This window comes from Ascaphus truei, chromosome 14, assembly GCF_040206685.1.
Source record: "Ascaphus truei isolate aAscTru1 chromosome 14, aAscTru1.hap1, whole genome shotgun sequence".
Taxonomy (NCBI): Eukaryota; Metazoa; Chordata; class Amphibia; order Anura; family Ascaphidae; genus Ascaphus; species Ascaphus truei.
In genome coordinates, this window is record NC_134496.1 from 40,363,814 (window position 1) to 40,379,145 (window position 15,332).

General features: G+C 36.0%; 1 protein-coding gene across 5 annotated transcripts in view; it reads left to right on the plus strand.

Annotated features, from left to right (window-relative positions):
* The window catches only part of SMC4 (structural maintenance of chromosomes 4), a 28,644-nt gene that overhangs the window by 5,331 nt on the left and 7,981 nt on the right, over nt 1-15,332 (plus strand). For 4 of the 5 annotated variants that reach the window (XM_075570587.1, XM_075570586.1, XM_075570588.1 and 1 more), the window contains 14 exons: nt 480-656; nt 6,320-6,484; nt 7,382-7,509; nt 7,682-7,822; nt 7,982-8,132; nt 9,185-9,349; nt 9,517-9,750; nt 12,202-12,387; nt 13,062-13,223; nt 13,376-13,601; nt 14,163-14,242; nt 14,352-14,504; nt 14,591-14,717; nt 15,082-15,271. In XM_075570587.1, the coding sequence (XP_075426702.1) occupies nt 480-656; nt 6,320-6,484; nt 7,382-7,509; nt 7,682-7,822; nt 7,982-8,132; nt 9,185-9,349; nt 9,517-9,750; nt 12,202-12,387; nt 13,062-13,223; nt 13,376-13,601; nt 14,163-14,242; nt 14,352-14,504; nt 14,591-14,717; nt 15,082-15,271 (2,285 nt within the window). Of the gene's footprint in view, nt 1-479; nt 657-2,081; nt 2,106-6,319; nt 6,485-7,381; nt 7,510-7,681; nt 7,823-7,981; nt 8,133-9,184; nt 9,350-9,516; nt 9,751-12,201; nt 12,388-13,061; nt 13,224-13,375; nt 13,602-14,162; nt 14,243-14,351; nt 14,505-14,590; nt 14,718-15,081; nt 15,272-15,332 lie in introns of those variants that run through there. The other variant, XM_075570590.1, reaches the window with a different exon arrangement.

A 15,332-nucleotide genomic window follows, 5' to 3' on the forward strand; every position in this document is an offset into this window, starting at 1 on the left:
TAATTCACGTTAGTACTGTACATTTTTTTTAAGATGTAAGTTGGCTATGTGAGGTAGTGATATTTTCTTTTGCTTTGGTTATATGATGTGCAGAATGTCACCAGTAGAAACATTACCAGTAAACCTTGCAATTTTGCAGATGCAGTAAATAATGCATCCTCTTACAAAAAAAAACCACATGATCTGGTTTTAGTTGAGGAAAATCTGTATCATGTTCTAAAATAAAGGTGTAAAAGTTATATAATTTCCTTAAACACAGGCCTAGCAAAATCCACAAAAAATAGCCATTTTCTTACGTATTTCTGATATGTTTTATTATCAATCAGTTTAACACTATATGTAATGGCATTGACTAGTCTAGAAGCTGGAATATAGAATACCTAATAGGATATTGGTTATTGTATTGGGTTCATAATGGCAAATGTAAAATAATTACTAACGATTTGTGGCTGGAATTTCCGTTTTGTTCCCTAAAACAGGCAGGGGATGATTTTGAAATCATTCCTAACAGCAATTTCTATGTATCCAGAACGGCTTATAAAGATAATTCTTCAGTCTACCACATCAGTGGAAAGAAGAAAACGTTTAAGGATGTTGGAATTTTACTCCGAAGCCATGGAATTGATTTAGATCACAATAGGTTTCTAATTTTGCAGGTAAGTTGTTGAAGATGAAATGTACTTCTTTTTTTAATTTATTCCATGTTTTCAGGGGGTCACCGCGATGCACTGCAGCATTTAGTAGTGGACAAGTTAAATACACTGATCTTTGTAATCGGTTTTGGTTCTTTCGAGGAAATGGTGCCTGAAGGCCTTAAAGTACTGTAGCAGCACATCATGATTTGCATGCTATATTAAAGATACTAATCATTATTTGCTGCTTCAGCAATTTGGGGAAGATGATCTGTGGCCTTGTACATAAAGTGTGTTATTTTATTTTTTAATAAATGAATTATTGAAGAAAGACAAAATACCTGCTACACATTAGCAGCACGTAAATATTGGGTGGTAATATCAGGAACCCCAATATTATTGTGCTGCTTAAGCGTGGTAAGGGTCCTGCATCAAGCCTGAAGTCTGTTCTGGTTCAATTCCTCTAGAATGGCTAAATGAGCAGTTCTAATCCTCTGCTCATCTTTGAGTTAATTATTAAAGTAATTTGAATAGCATAGTCTAATTTTACCAAAACATTTTAGAGCACTATATAAATGGAACTGTGATGGTATAGGTTATGCACTGGATGTGAAACTAGCAGCTCAATTATGCCCTCACACTCAATTGTAATTGAATGACCATATATAAGAAAAATACTTAACCTTCAACTACTGTGTGTTCTCTGCAAACAGGTTATATTTGGTCATCCGGTTATAATTTAACAACGTTTGCCTTCTGCTCTGAGAATATTATGCAGTTAAGGGGTTAAGCAATTCTGCCACAGAATAATACTACCTATATTTTTTTTATAGCTTTTAAAATAAATTTATACTCTGAAAACTGCTTCATTCAGCATTTGTATTTAAAATGGCAGAACCTAGCCATGGCTTTCGGTATTGTTCATTAACCTCTTAATTTCTGGACAGCTTTGAATTTCAGAGTAATGCATTTGCCCTCCCCCTCCTCCCCCAGCCCCCACACCCCCCTGCAGCAGTGATGGGATTTTGGATGACTGCATTTTCAGAAGGGATCTGTACAAAATGTTCTAATTCTAAGTTACAATCAAGAAGTTAATTATTTCCTGCGTTTTTTTTTTTTGTTTTTTTTTTCCCAATATAATATTTCTAAGATCGGGAGCACTGGCTCCCTATTGCTCTTTGTTGCATCATTGTATTTGTTTTGTTAACAGATTTTTTATTTTTATATTCTTACATTTTGATCTTGTGTGTGAATTTAAGTGCAGTTTAAATGAACACTTAAGTGCTTATAACATTACTAGTGATATGGCCAGCTAATGCAGTTTTAAGAATATTTTAATATTGTTGACTACTTTAATTGTATAATAGTTATATTTTGAATTTTTATCTTGAATATTTTTTTATAGAAGCCTGGAACATTTCATTGTTTTGAGGGAAATGATTTGTATAGTAGAGCCTTGTTTCAAATTCTCAGGTAATTTGACCATATTTAAAGGCATTTTCATTTGATCAATTAATGAAAACCTACCTGGGTGTAGATTTGCATGCAAGGTGCAGTTGTTTGATCTATAAGTTGTCATCTAATTCCTGGCTGAAGACCAGTAAAGTTGTAATTTGTTACGGTGTTGATTTGTGAGATAAATGTTTGGAATGTTGGTCATTGATGCATTGTTTTGCTTTGTGTTGCATTTATTTTTTTGCAGTTTGAATTTCTGAAACTAGCTATTTAAAGAAATGTTTTGTTCCTTTCTAAGATATGTACTCCTTGGTTGTCAACAGGTCCAAGGGGACCTAGCCAGAAAACTGCAGCAAAAACTCCACTCTGTTTTAATCCTTCTCCCTCTTCCATACCTTTATTTCACGCTTTTTAAAATGGAGATATTTCTCTGTTTACTGCCACGTTTGATTAATACCAATAATCTTAGATAATTTCTACTAAATAATGGGGGGCTGTGCTTTTTAAAAGAACCATAAGCACAAGAGACACTACCAGATTTGGAGAAATGTAATTCAGCCATCTCTTAAAGGTGCAATCCCTCCAACGACCTATGTAAAGCAAACATTATTGATTTAGAAAAAAAAAAGTATAATCTTTGATACAAGCATTTTTAAATGTTTTAAATTTGTAATGGTAACCAAAGGCTTTAACGAGTTTCTAATCTCTTGCTCAACAACTAAGAGACTAATAATTATTATTCCAGAACAACAAAGTATATAGATATATATCTCAAATAGATGAGTATACTTTATGTTTACTGGTAACTTCAATAATGGTCCTTTAATAAACAGCGACAGTGGGATCCGAACTTGCAACATCATTTAACAAGTAGTACCAGGGCAGAGAAATGCTTAAAGTGGAATATAAAATTAAATTTCTCCACAATCCCAAATGATTTTTTAAAATCTTTTGCCGCCCTCAATGTGATATTTATGATTGGAAGAACAGGATTTATGTGTTAAAATGGTTTGTTTTATATATAATGCTCTGCACTTTTTTTGAAGACTTTTAAACAGATAATCTATTGATATTATAGGGCATTAGAGTAGACCTTGTAGTAGCACAGCTTTAGCAGTAGATATAAGAATATTGCTCCTATCCAGTGATGAGCTGCAGTGTTTGACACTGGTACAAGTATTGAGCAGTGTGCAAAAAACAAATTGCCTCTTTAGTGTAAACTCTGCCAGTAGTATTCCTTTCTCTCCAGTATCTATTATTGTGTGTTCAATCTTATGGCAAGCACTGATATTTCCAGTGCATTATATAAGCAGCAGCCATGTGGCTTTTCCCTGGTAACTTCCTCTGAAGTAAAGCTGCTATTTATTGTACGTAATGTTATGTGATTTTCTGTACACCTCAGAAGTAAAATGTCATACACATGTAGATAGATTAGTGACAACATGTAAACCCCCTTATCACCAAATTGTATTGTGCGCAGAATTTATCTTATTTATAAAACACAGAAGGTTTTTTTTTTCTCTTTAATGAATGTGAAATGTATTGCTTGTCTATTTTATTTTTGTCTGTAATGCCTGTTTGCATTTGATTTGTATTACTTAAATATTCCAAATGTTCCTCATAAATTAAACGTGCATCTATGTAAGTTGTAAAGTTGTTACAAGAAATTATATCAAAAAGTTGCTCCTAGTATTTCATCTAAACGAGGTCCGATTCACTGATGGGACAAATTCACTTGCTGACCCCTCTCTACCTACTTCCTTCTGTGGCACCAGACAGGCCAATATCTTCAATTGCTTAAGTAGCACACTTGCCAAGATGGATCAAATAAAATGTGTTTAGCCATTGGAAATAAAAGTGCAGACATGAATTCCCATTCATAAATGACTATCTGATGAGGCACACCAGTTATCATATTCATTTAAATTCTCGCTCTTATGTATTCATAATTAACAGTTTATTTAAATTAGGAGAAATAGTTTGAACAGTAATGTTTCTGTCACAGGTGTGAAATTGTTATGAACTTCGATAGAAGTACCGAGTATGGCTACAAATTTTTTGTTCTGTCCATCTAGAAAACAGACCGAATGACTACGAGATTTACAATATACTGTATGCAGTTGTGAGTTTACTGCATACCTCTTATGACCTGTAATATATTGAAATATCAAAGTGTTACTGTGGGGAAGGAGTCTTCTATTGTTTGTTCTGCACTCATGCATGGACACATCTTTAAAAACATGGCAGACCTGGCAAGGGCACAAAATTAAAGTTTCTTCAAGCTGAGGAGCAGATTAGGTAACAACGTGAATAGAGATACCATATCACAAAGTGCAAGCCATTTATTTTTCAGTGGAAATATTTTCCTTTAAACATGAAATGGTGCTTTTCTGATTTTTGGGTGCCAAAGCGATGTAATTTGTTTTTCTTCGTTGATTTTAACTTCTTTTATTATTATTTTAAATGGTGTTTTTTTTATATATTTATATATATGTGTGTGTGTGTGTGTGTGTGTGTGTGTGTGTGTGTGTGTGTGTGTGTGTGTGTGTGTGTGTGTGTGTGTGTGTGTGTGTGTGTGTGTGTGTGTGTGTGTGTGTGTGTGTGTGTATATGTATATATGTGTGTGTATATATATATATATATATATATATATATATATATATATACCCCGCTTTACGTACACTCGCGAGTAAGTACATATCGCCCAATAGTCAAACGGCAGCTCACGCATGCGCCTGTCAGCACGTCCTGAAAAGCAAAGTTGAACTCCCTACCTGCACCAAAGCTGTGCACAAGCGGGGAGACTATAGAGCCTGTTACAAATGCGTTATTTACATCAGTTATGCACGTATATAATGATTGCAGTACAGTACATGCATCAAGAAGTGGAAAAAAAGGGAGTGCTTCACTTTAAGTACATTTTCACTTTACATACATGCTCCGGTCCCATTGCGTATGTTAATGTGGGGTATATATATATATATATATATATATATATATATATAAACAGGTCTTGCTTTGTACTTTACAGCATTGTAGCAGCACTGTTCTTTTGATTCAGTGAAAACATTTGTTTGTAAATAAATGGAAGATAAATCCTGTTGATACCTGATCAGTTAAATAATTGTTAAATTATTTTCTAACAATACCATTTGCTTTTGACCAAAAGTTGTCTAAGCTCTATTTTAATGTATCTGTTCTAAAACAGACGTTGCATTACAATTTCCTGATATTTAAAGAAGTACTGTTGCGTGTTAATGTATGTATAATATGCATTTTAACACACCACAATATTCAAAATTACAAATACTGAGTTTCTGAGTTTTTGTATCAAATATTTTGAGAATGGTTGTAAATAATTCATAGGAATTTAATTTGAGAGGAATACGGTTTTGTTTTTGGCTGCCCCAACATGAAAGTAAGCATTATTGCTATTTTTATAGAAGTGAATGTCTGTCTTAGTGACACATTACAGAACCACAACCTGCAGTCTCATAATTAAGTATTGTGCCCTTCTTGATAGTTGGATAGTTAAATAATGCATCAAACTCTTAATTTTGTGTTTGTGTTTTTTAATTTTCAAAGTAAAAAAAAGTAATTAAAAAAGTGTCGTTTTCAGAATTCCGGTCCAGATGAAGGTGTTTGTAGTGTTTCTAGCTACATTTCTGTGGTATTGCTTAAATGAAAGATGCACACTTTTACAAATTAATGAGGTTAACCTACTGTAAGTTTGTAGAGTGTTTAGCAAAGTTGCCCTTGCCTCTAATTTTATTTCATTTCCAATTTCTTTCATCGTCTTTATTTTTATTTTATTTTTTTGGCCCCTCACTATCTTTTCCCTCCTAATCATATCTCAGTACTTGTTTTTGGATGTTTTTTCAAGCATTTCCTTGTTAGTCTCCATTACAAAGGGGGGAGTGTGTTGTGATAACACATGCCCCAGGTTTTATTTCACTGAATTGTGAGATGGGGTACTTTTGGTCTACTGTATTTGAACAATGTAACCTGCTTTTTTGGTTAAGCAAGTATAAACCAGTTTTAAAAAAGGGAAATGTGTTGCCAAATATTGGGCAAGTACATTTAAACAAGGGCAATATCTAACAGGTATACTGAAGTACTAAACAAACTGATTCTGCTGTATTTTTAATTTGGGGTATTCTGCTTTTATGCAATTTTTATTTCTAGATTTAACAAAAAAAAGTATACTTTTGTTTAATATTGACCTATTACAGGGTGAGGTTGAGCAGATTGCAATGATGAAACCAAAAGGACAAACCGAACATGATGAGGGAATGCTTGAATATTTGGAGGATATCATTGGATCAGAAAGATTAAAGCAGCCCATTCAAATTCTGTGTCACAGAGTTGAGCTCTTAAATGAGCAGAGAGGAGAAAAGGTATACATGTTATTGCATCACTTTGTGTTGCTAATAAGCAATGAAAAATATTTTACCGTTGAAATGTCCGCTACTTTAATTTTGTTTTGGTTTGAAATCTGCCTCGTATCAGAGGTTTCTTTTGTGTGCTCCTATTGCAAATGCATGTACAGTATAGTCTAAAAAAACAGATCTACATACACCATGCAAGAATACGATCAGCAGATATAAATGTATCGGTGGCCACAAATAAACTGAACTAATTGCTACAATTGTGAAGTGTAAAGGAAGGTAAGTGCGTTTGTTTGTTGGTTAGATGAGTTTGACAGATGTTGAAATTCAAATACCATTTATAATAGTTGATAGAGGTCAGTTCATTGTAGCTTATGCTTCACTAGTGTGAGCACGCACCTGCAGATTATAGTTGTAGAGAAACTACATATTCTAATAGTGCTGCGTGGAGAGAGAACCAGATTGATTTTAAGAAAGAGTTGAGTTGTGCGGAGAAAGTAAGCAGTAGATAGTAATAAAGGCTAAATGGTAGTGCTCTTCAGCAAATAAAAGGGGCATGGGGAATTGTGTTTTAGGATCTCTCGATTAATGGCCAGTATAGGCTTTGAGTAAAACATACATTTGCGTATCGTTTGTATAAATTGGATCGTGCTTAAAGCTGTTGGATCAGCCAGCCAGTACAATAATGTAGGTGAGTAGATGTTCTAAAACAGACCTAAAACGCTCATACAGATCGTTAAACAAATTAGGCACTGGTAAGAGACATTAGAATTGTGATGGCAGAGGTGAGAGGGACCAGCTCGGGGGGGGGGGGTGTACACATATATGTATTTGTAATCTATATATCTCACTGAATTTTGTGCTTTTATTTTTCTTTGTGGGTTTTTTTTTTTTTTTTTTTAACAGCTTAATAGAGTCAAAATGGTAGAAAAAGAAAAGGATGCATTAGAAGGCGAGAAGAACAAGGCAATTGAATTCCTCACTGTGGAAAATGACATTTTTAAGAAGAAGAATCAGATTTGTCAATATTATATGTAAGTCATCCTTGTGTACAACTATTGTGCCTTTTGTGATTAGCAAAACAAAAAAAGCATTACCCTTTAAATTTGTGATTGCAACGGACTCCTTCAAATGTTTCAGGTCATAAGTTTATTTATTTATTTTCCCTCTCTCTTTCCCCCCCCCCCCCCCCCATTTGGTTATTAGACAAGACCTGCAGAAACGTACACATGATATGGAGACACAAAAAGAAAAGATTCAAGAAGATACCAAAGAAGTCCATGAAAAAAGTAATTTGCTAGCTGATGAAATAAAGGTGAAGAACAAAGCCTTAAAAGATGTGGAAAAGTAAATAAACTTCTGAATTTATTTTTTCTATATGTCTGTCCTTTTAAATTTAGATTTTGTGTCCAACCAACTAATAAATGTGCATATATACGTATGTTTTTATTTATATAGATGGAGGTTTTTTTAAATTTATTTTCTTTTTTCCCTTCTCTCCTCAAGGCAACTGAATAAAATAACAAAATTCATTGAAGAAAACCGGGAGAAATTCACTCAGTTGGATTTGCAGGATGTTGATGTGAGGGAGAAACTGAAGCATGCCAAAAGTAAAGTTAAAAAACTTCAGAAACAACTCCAAAAGGACAAAGAAAAGGTATGATTTTAAAATTGTGAATACTTAACTATTTTATAACATAACATTTTGACAACTGCTCTGTTTTTCACCCATAGAAAGTATGCATTCTATACATTGTTTCATTGCTTTCTATATATTTTTGCGCTGGAATGGTTAAACTAGTGCAGGGATCTGCAACCTCTCAAGGAAGAGCTATTTAAAAAAAAAAAAAAAAAAAAAAAGTATTTCTCCGTAATATTCCGAGAGCTGCAACACATACATGAATATTACACCCCACAAACACACACATATACTGTACACACACTAATAGGTATATACCGTATAAGCATTAACTTACGATGCATGACTATTACACCCTCACATGCATATACATATACAGTATAAGCATTAACATACGACAAAATATGTGGAGGAATAAAATGCATCTCACAATAAGTCCCTTTATTTAGTTTTTTCCCCCCGTTGTTTTTCTGTGCAAAAAAGTGTCATTTACGCATACATACATACATAATCCCTCCACTCTTCAAAACCCACCTTCCCGATCCCCTTTCTCCCCCCTCTCCTCCTCCCCTCCATACATATGTATATATATTATACACACACCTACATTGGACCTCTCTCCCTCACTTTCCTGGCAATGGCTGTGGGGGGGCCTGGCTGACGCTGGGCGGGCCTCATGTTGCTGCCAGTCCCGATGTCACCCCAGCTGCTGGCCTGCCTCTCTCCTTTAGTGTCCCACGCTGGGCTTTCATGCTGGAAGTGCGTGCTACAACTTCCGGCGTGAGCCCACATCACAGAGCCAGGCGTGTGATAGTACAGGAAAGAGGCAGGCAAGCAGCTGGGGAGACGTTGGGTCCGGTGGCAACAAGGGGCCCGGCCGGGTCCCCCCCTGCAGCAAGCGCCAGGATAGTGAGGGAGAGAGGCAGCAGCTGGGGGTCGGCAACCTGCAGAGAGACGCAAGTAGGAGCGGAAAGGGCCGCATGTGGCCAACCCCTAGTGCATGTCATTTAGTTGCCTAATCCCTAACTTCTGGAAAGCAGGGCAGATAACACTGCTCTTCAATTCTTTAGGTTGAGGAATTAAAAAGTGTGCCTGCTAACAGCCAGAAGATTATCGCTGAGGCAACCGGCAAAAAAGAAATTCTGGAACAGCAGAAAGACAAGGAGGAAGAAAAGTTAAAAGAAGTTATGGATAGTCTTAAAGAAGAAACGCATGGCCTGCAAGAGGAGAAAGAGGTATGCTTGTGTGTGTGTTTTTTTTAACACTTCTGCATCTGTTATGTAGTGCAAAATATTAATGTTGAACTAATATATAAAGCAGTCTATGTATCAATCATTTTATTTTGTAGTCTTTAGCTCCTTGCTTTATGTAATGCTCACCAGATCTACTTTTGTATGTACAGGGCAAAGAGAGGGAGTTAATGGAGTTTAGCAAAACCGTGAATGAAGCAAGGTCAAAGATGGATGTTGCCCAGTCGGAGTTGGATATATATCTGAGTCGTCATAACACTGCATTATCACAGCTTAATAAAGCTAAGGAGGCTCTAAACACTGCTTCTGCAACGTTAAAGGAAAGAAAGACTGCCATTAAAGAGCTAGAGACAAAATTACCAAAGGCTGAAGAAGACTTAAAGAAGGTGAGTTATAAATGGACTTCTCTTTCACTTATAACTGCACACTGCAAATATTTCTAGGCTGTGAAAGGCACTAGTGAGGTTAATAATATTTTTACTTTTACAGTATCTACTTTATGCTGTATGAAATGTAAAATTGTCGCAATTGCTAACTGGTGTGTGTAAAATGTTACAATTTATTAGCTATCCTTTTTTGAGTTGACATTATCTGTAACATTGAGTTAGAAAGTGGCATAAAGCCCCCAAACTGCTCAGATAATGTAAGACTACATTTCTTCTTTTTTTATTTTTCAACCAGTCTTCTGATAATCTGCATTCTTTTATTTAGTATGATTTTTGAAAATGTCATTTAAATGCAGCCAACATGCTATTCCTAGCTCTGGGGACCCCATAGTTATGAAATATGTACTTTTTTTTTTTTTTATGTGTGGCAGTGAAATTAAAGTAAATTTGCCATAGTCTGCTAAAAGTAGTGTGGTTTCGCTTAGGGGGACTCCCTGGTTCTGATTGTGTTTTTGGTAAATAAAAAAAAACTTTGAATTTTGCGGTCTTGACATGGTAAAATACTATAATAGATATACACATACATATGCACGCACACAAGTTTGTGAACCCCAATGATAATTAGGGAAATTCCATAGTTTTTCCATGATAAACTTCTTGAATCAAAACCCAGTCTTCTCTTAAATATCCAAAAGGGCAACGGTGCCCAAACTCCCTGCGCCCCTGATCTGCTGCCTCCTCGATCTGCTGCGCCCTTCCCCCCCCCCCCCCCCCCCCCCCCATTGCCTCTGATGATGCGTCAAATGACGCGGGGTCATGTGACGTAACGTGACACCCAGCGTCATTTGACGTCACGTCTCCGTGGTAACAGGCGTCATTTGACTGTGTTGCCATGGAGACGCGTGCACAAGAAGGCCGGTAAGTAAATTTACAGAGGCCAGCGCCCTCCCAAGTTTGCGCACCGCTGCAATAGGGTTTATATTGACCAATTCCATGTCTTGAAAACAAAATTCTGTATGAATTAGACAAAAAAATTAGTAATGAACAGTCAAGACATATGAAAAAAGTAAGTGAAGCCCTGGTTTTGTCAGCTAAATTAAATGGAATAATTAAAATCAGCAATTGAAATTATTGGATAGATCTTCAGGGGTGAGTGTGGGAGGCCCCACCCTATATAAAGATCAGAAACGTGAGTTTGGTCTTCACTATACAGGTGTGTGGAAACATGCCACAATCAAAATCTGAGACCTCAGAAAAGCAACTTTTGATGCTTATCAGTCTAGAGAGGGTTACAAACCCATTTCTAAGTATTTGGGGCTCCACCAATCCACTGTCACATTCTACAAATGGAGCAAGTTCAAGACCGGTCACTACCAAGGAGCAGTCGTCCTAACAAAATGTTTCCAAAACAACCGCAAATCATCCATTAAGTCACAAAATAACCCTGAGTAACAGCCAAGGATCTGCAGGCCACTCTCGCCTTGGCTAATGTGAGTGTTTGACTCCACTATCAGAAAAAGACTGAACAAGAATGGTGTTCATGGAAGGATCGCCAGGAAGAAACCACTGCTCTCTAAAAAGAATATTGCTGCCGTTGGAAGTTTGCAAAAGAGCACAAAGATGATCCACATGACTTCGGGAACAATGTTCTCTGAATAGACGAGTCAAAGGTAGAACTTTTTGGTCTCAATGAGAAACATTCTGTTTGGTGAAAACCGAACACTGCGTTCGAACAGAAGAACCTCATCCCAACCGTCAAGCATGGTATTGGGGATGTGATGGTTTGGGACTGCTTTGCTGCCTCGGGACCTGGTCAGTTTGCCATCATTGACATAACCATGAATTCTGCATTGTATCTGAAGATTTCAGAGGAGAATGTTAGGACATCTGTGAGATAAACTTGAAATGAATGTGGGTCGTGCAGCAAGATACTGATCCTAAACATACTAGCAGATCTACAAAAGAGTGGCTGCAGAAGAAGAAATTCCGTGTTTTAGAATGGCCTAGTGAAAGTCCGGACCTAAGCCCCATCGAAATGTTGTGGAAGCGAGCTGTCCATGCAAGGAAGTCTTCAAATTTCACTGAGTTGAAGCAGTTCTGTAAGGAGGAATAGACCAAAATTTGTCAAAGCCCGATGAGTGACCAGCAGTTACAGGAAACGCTTAGTTGAAGTCTTTGCTGCTCAAGGGGTAATGAATCTAGAGGTTCACATACTTTTTCACGCATGGATATTGAATGTTGAATCATTTGCGGATACATAAATGTTGAAAAAGTATCATTTATTTGTGTAATTTGTTCAGGTTATCTTGGATCCGATTAAGATCTAACAACATTTTAGGTTTGAAATATATGAAAATTCAAAGTTGTTCACAAACTCTCTCGTACGTATGTATGTATATCCTAATTTACAATACATTTTACTGAATGGTTTCTTTAAAATTATTTTTATAGAAAGAAAGTGGACTTGAAAATCTAGTATGTGAAGATGCAAATATAAAGAATAGTGTTCGAGAGCTGCGACAGAAAGTAGAAGAAGCTAAGAGTTCTTTAGCTGCAAACCGTAGCAAAGGGAAAGTTCTTGATGCCTTGATTCAGCAGAAGAAATCAGGAAAAATTCCTGGCATTTATGGGCGATTGGTAATTTTTATATTCTATTGCAGCATGAGTGTTTACATTTATATGCAAAGTATATTCATTTGTGCAGTGATTCCTTTTTATATAATTTGTTGTTGTTTTTTTGCCTGATTTCCAAAAAGTTTGTGTGGCATTATGATTTATTACCATGGATAATGCCAATGCAAGTTATTTTTTATTTATTTATAACCATTTTGAAGTTTTGACCATTATACTTGAAATATTACGTGTTCATATCATTGGCCTGGCAGGACGAGAACACTACTTACGTTTACACTGTAACTTCATGTTCCAGGGTGTATTTAGATTGAAGTGTTTTCCAATAAATGACGTCCTATCTGTTGTGCTGTCTCCCTGTTTCCCCATGTCACTTTCAACATTGAAAATTTTATTTCCTGGCTTTACCACTTTTCTGGGAGAACGGTACATCCTCTTGTGTCTAGCAAACGTCAGTGTGTGTACATTTCATTGTACACTACCGACCTCTTGATTAAGTTCTCGCTGGACACGCCCTGTATCAGTTTGTTTAACCTCTTGAACTGCAGTATTCCTCCGTCAATAATGAAATTATAGTTGACTTTATTTGCACTATGTATTTGGTGCTTATATTTTTATTAAAGGAAGTTTATGTTTCTAACTTTTTTTTTTATTGTTATTTCCTATCAAATTGGTGTTAGGGTGACCTTGGAGCAATTGATGAAAAGTATGATGTTGCAATATCATCGTCATGTGGTGCCCTAGAACATATTGTTGTTGACACAATTGATACAGCCCAAGAATGTGTACAATTTTTGAAGAGGCAAAATGTTGGAGTTGCAACTTTCATTGGTTTAGACAAGGTAAAGTTTATTTTCACATTCAGAACTGCATAAGCCTTTTTCCTATTGACATACACTGGCTTAGATCTACAAATATAATACATTGGTTTAAACTTCAACAATTACTGAATTTCTGTGCATTCAGTCAATTATTAATTTCCTCCCTATCACAGATGAAAGTGTGGGAAAAGGGTTTGGATAAGATTCAAACCCCAGAAAATATTCCACGCTTATTTGATATGGTGAAAATGAAGGATGAACAGATTCGACCTGCATTCTACTTTGCATTGCGGGATACCCTTGTTGCAAATAATTTGGAACAGGCAACCAGAGTGGCATTTCAGAAGGATAAGCGATGGAGAGTTGTGACCTTGCAAGGACAAGTTATAGAGCAGTCAGGTAATACATTACTGTGTGTGTGTGTCTCATAATTGCTAACACACACACTGCATAGCATCTTCTTGAATCATCACAAGAGTTGTTAGGATAGCAGAAGAATGAGATTGTTTTCTAGCTGTAGAAAGATCAGAAGGGCTCGTGATGGCTTCTTTCAATTTTCCTTCTGCTACTTCTACCTGAGCGTGCAGAAGAGATGCTTGTAACCTTTGCTTTATTTGCTGTGACTAGTGTGTTTTTATTATTATTACTATTATTATTTTTTAATTTATTTTGTAGAATTTTCATATTGTTGAAGGCTACTACACATGCCACAGTGAAAATAAAACAGGAGTAGTTCTAAGGAGAAATTAACTAAAAAAAATAGCTTTCACTTCTGTAAATTATACATTTTCAAAAGGCAACATGGATACCGTTTTTAAAATACTTCAAACTTTGTTTCTTAAGATTGGCTTTTCATCTTGCGAGCCTCTCCAGAACAGAGAGGAACACTGCGTGTTGACATAAGAAAACAATAGCCATTTTGTTATGGTACAATTAATTCATAGACACATATTTTCCTAGGTACAATGACTGGTGGTGGGGGAAAGTTGATGAAGGGAAGAATGGGCTCATCTGTTGTGGCTGAAGTTTCAGAAGATGAGGTCAGTATTTCTCACCACAGTTGTTTACAGGTTTGCAGTAGAAATCCATATTGTGTTGTATTCTGATTTCTTTGCCTACCTATGACTAATAATTTGTTTTAATCTCCAGTTACAAAAAATGGAGTCCATACTTAAGACTGACTCCCAGCGAGCTGCAGTTGTTCAGGATAACAAAGTACATCTTGAAGAAGAGCTAGCCAAGCTGCGTCAAACAGTGCGGGAGATGAAAAATACCTTTGAGAAATACACAGCCAGCATTCAGGTACATGACAATCACTTAAATGTCTTGGACATGTTTAATCATCTGAAATTAAAATTAAATGGTGACCATTGTCCATTCTTCTTTAGAATCTCTCAGAACAAGAAGTACACCTGAAAGCTCAAGTGAAAGAACTGGAAGTTAATGCAGCTGCTGCGGCACCAGATAAAAACCAACAAAAACAAATGGAAAAAGTCCTTGAAACGTTCAAAAAAGGTACGTCTGAAAATTTGTATTTTTATATAAAAGCTACTCGGGCAGGGTTAATAAGGGATTAGAAAATGACCAAATTTGCCATTTGCATGATTGTAATGCTCATTTTATTCAAACATACATATATACCCTTTATGTATGTGTACCCACAACATGCATTCTTTGAAATTGCATTGTTATTTAAGTGCATGGAACCATCTTGACTACATTGATAATTGATGGTTATGTCCAGTATTGCAGGCATGAAAAACAACAAAATGGGGCATTAATTACTTGTTAATGTTCCAACTACTGTATTACATTTATTATTATATATGCTTCTGAAATGTACTTAACCATACATCTTTAATTTTCTTTTATTTACAAGAACATGAGAAAGTTGCAGAGAAATCTGGAAAAGTGGAAGCTGAAGTAAAGAGACTGCACAATCTCATAGTTGACATTAACAATCACAAGCTGAAAGCTCAACAAGACAAACTAGATAAAATTAACAAGACTATTGATGAATGCACATCTGCCATAACAAAAGCTCAAGTTTCAATCAAAACAGCAGACAGGTATAGTAATGTTAACAATGAATATCTAAACCAGATGTGGCAAACTCCAGTCCTCAAGAGC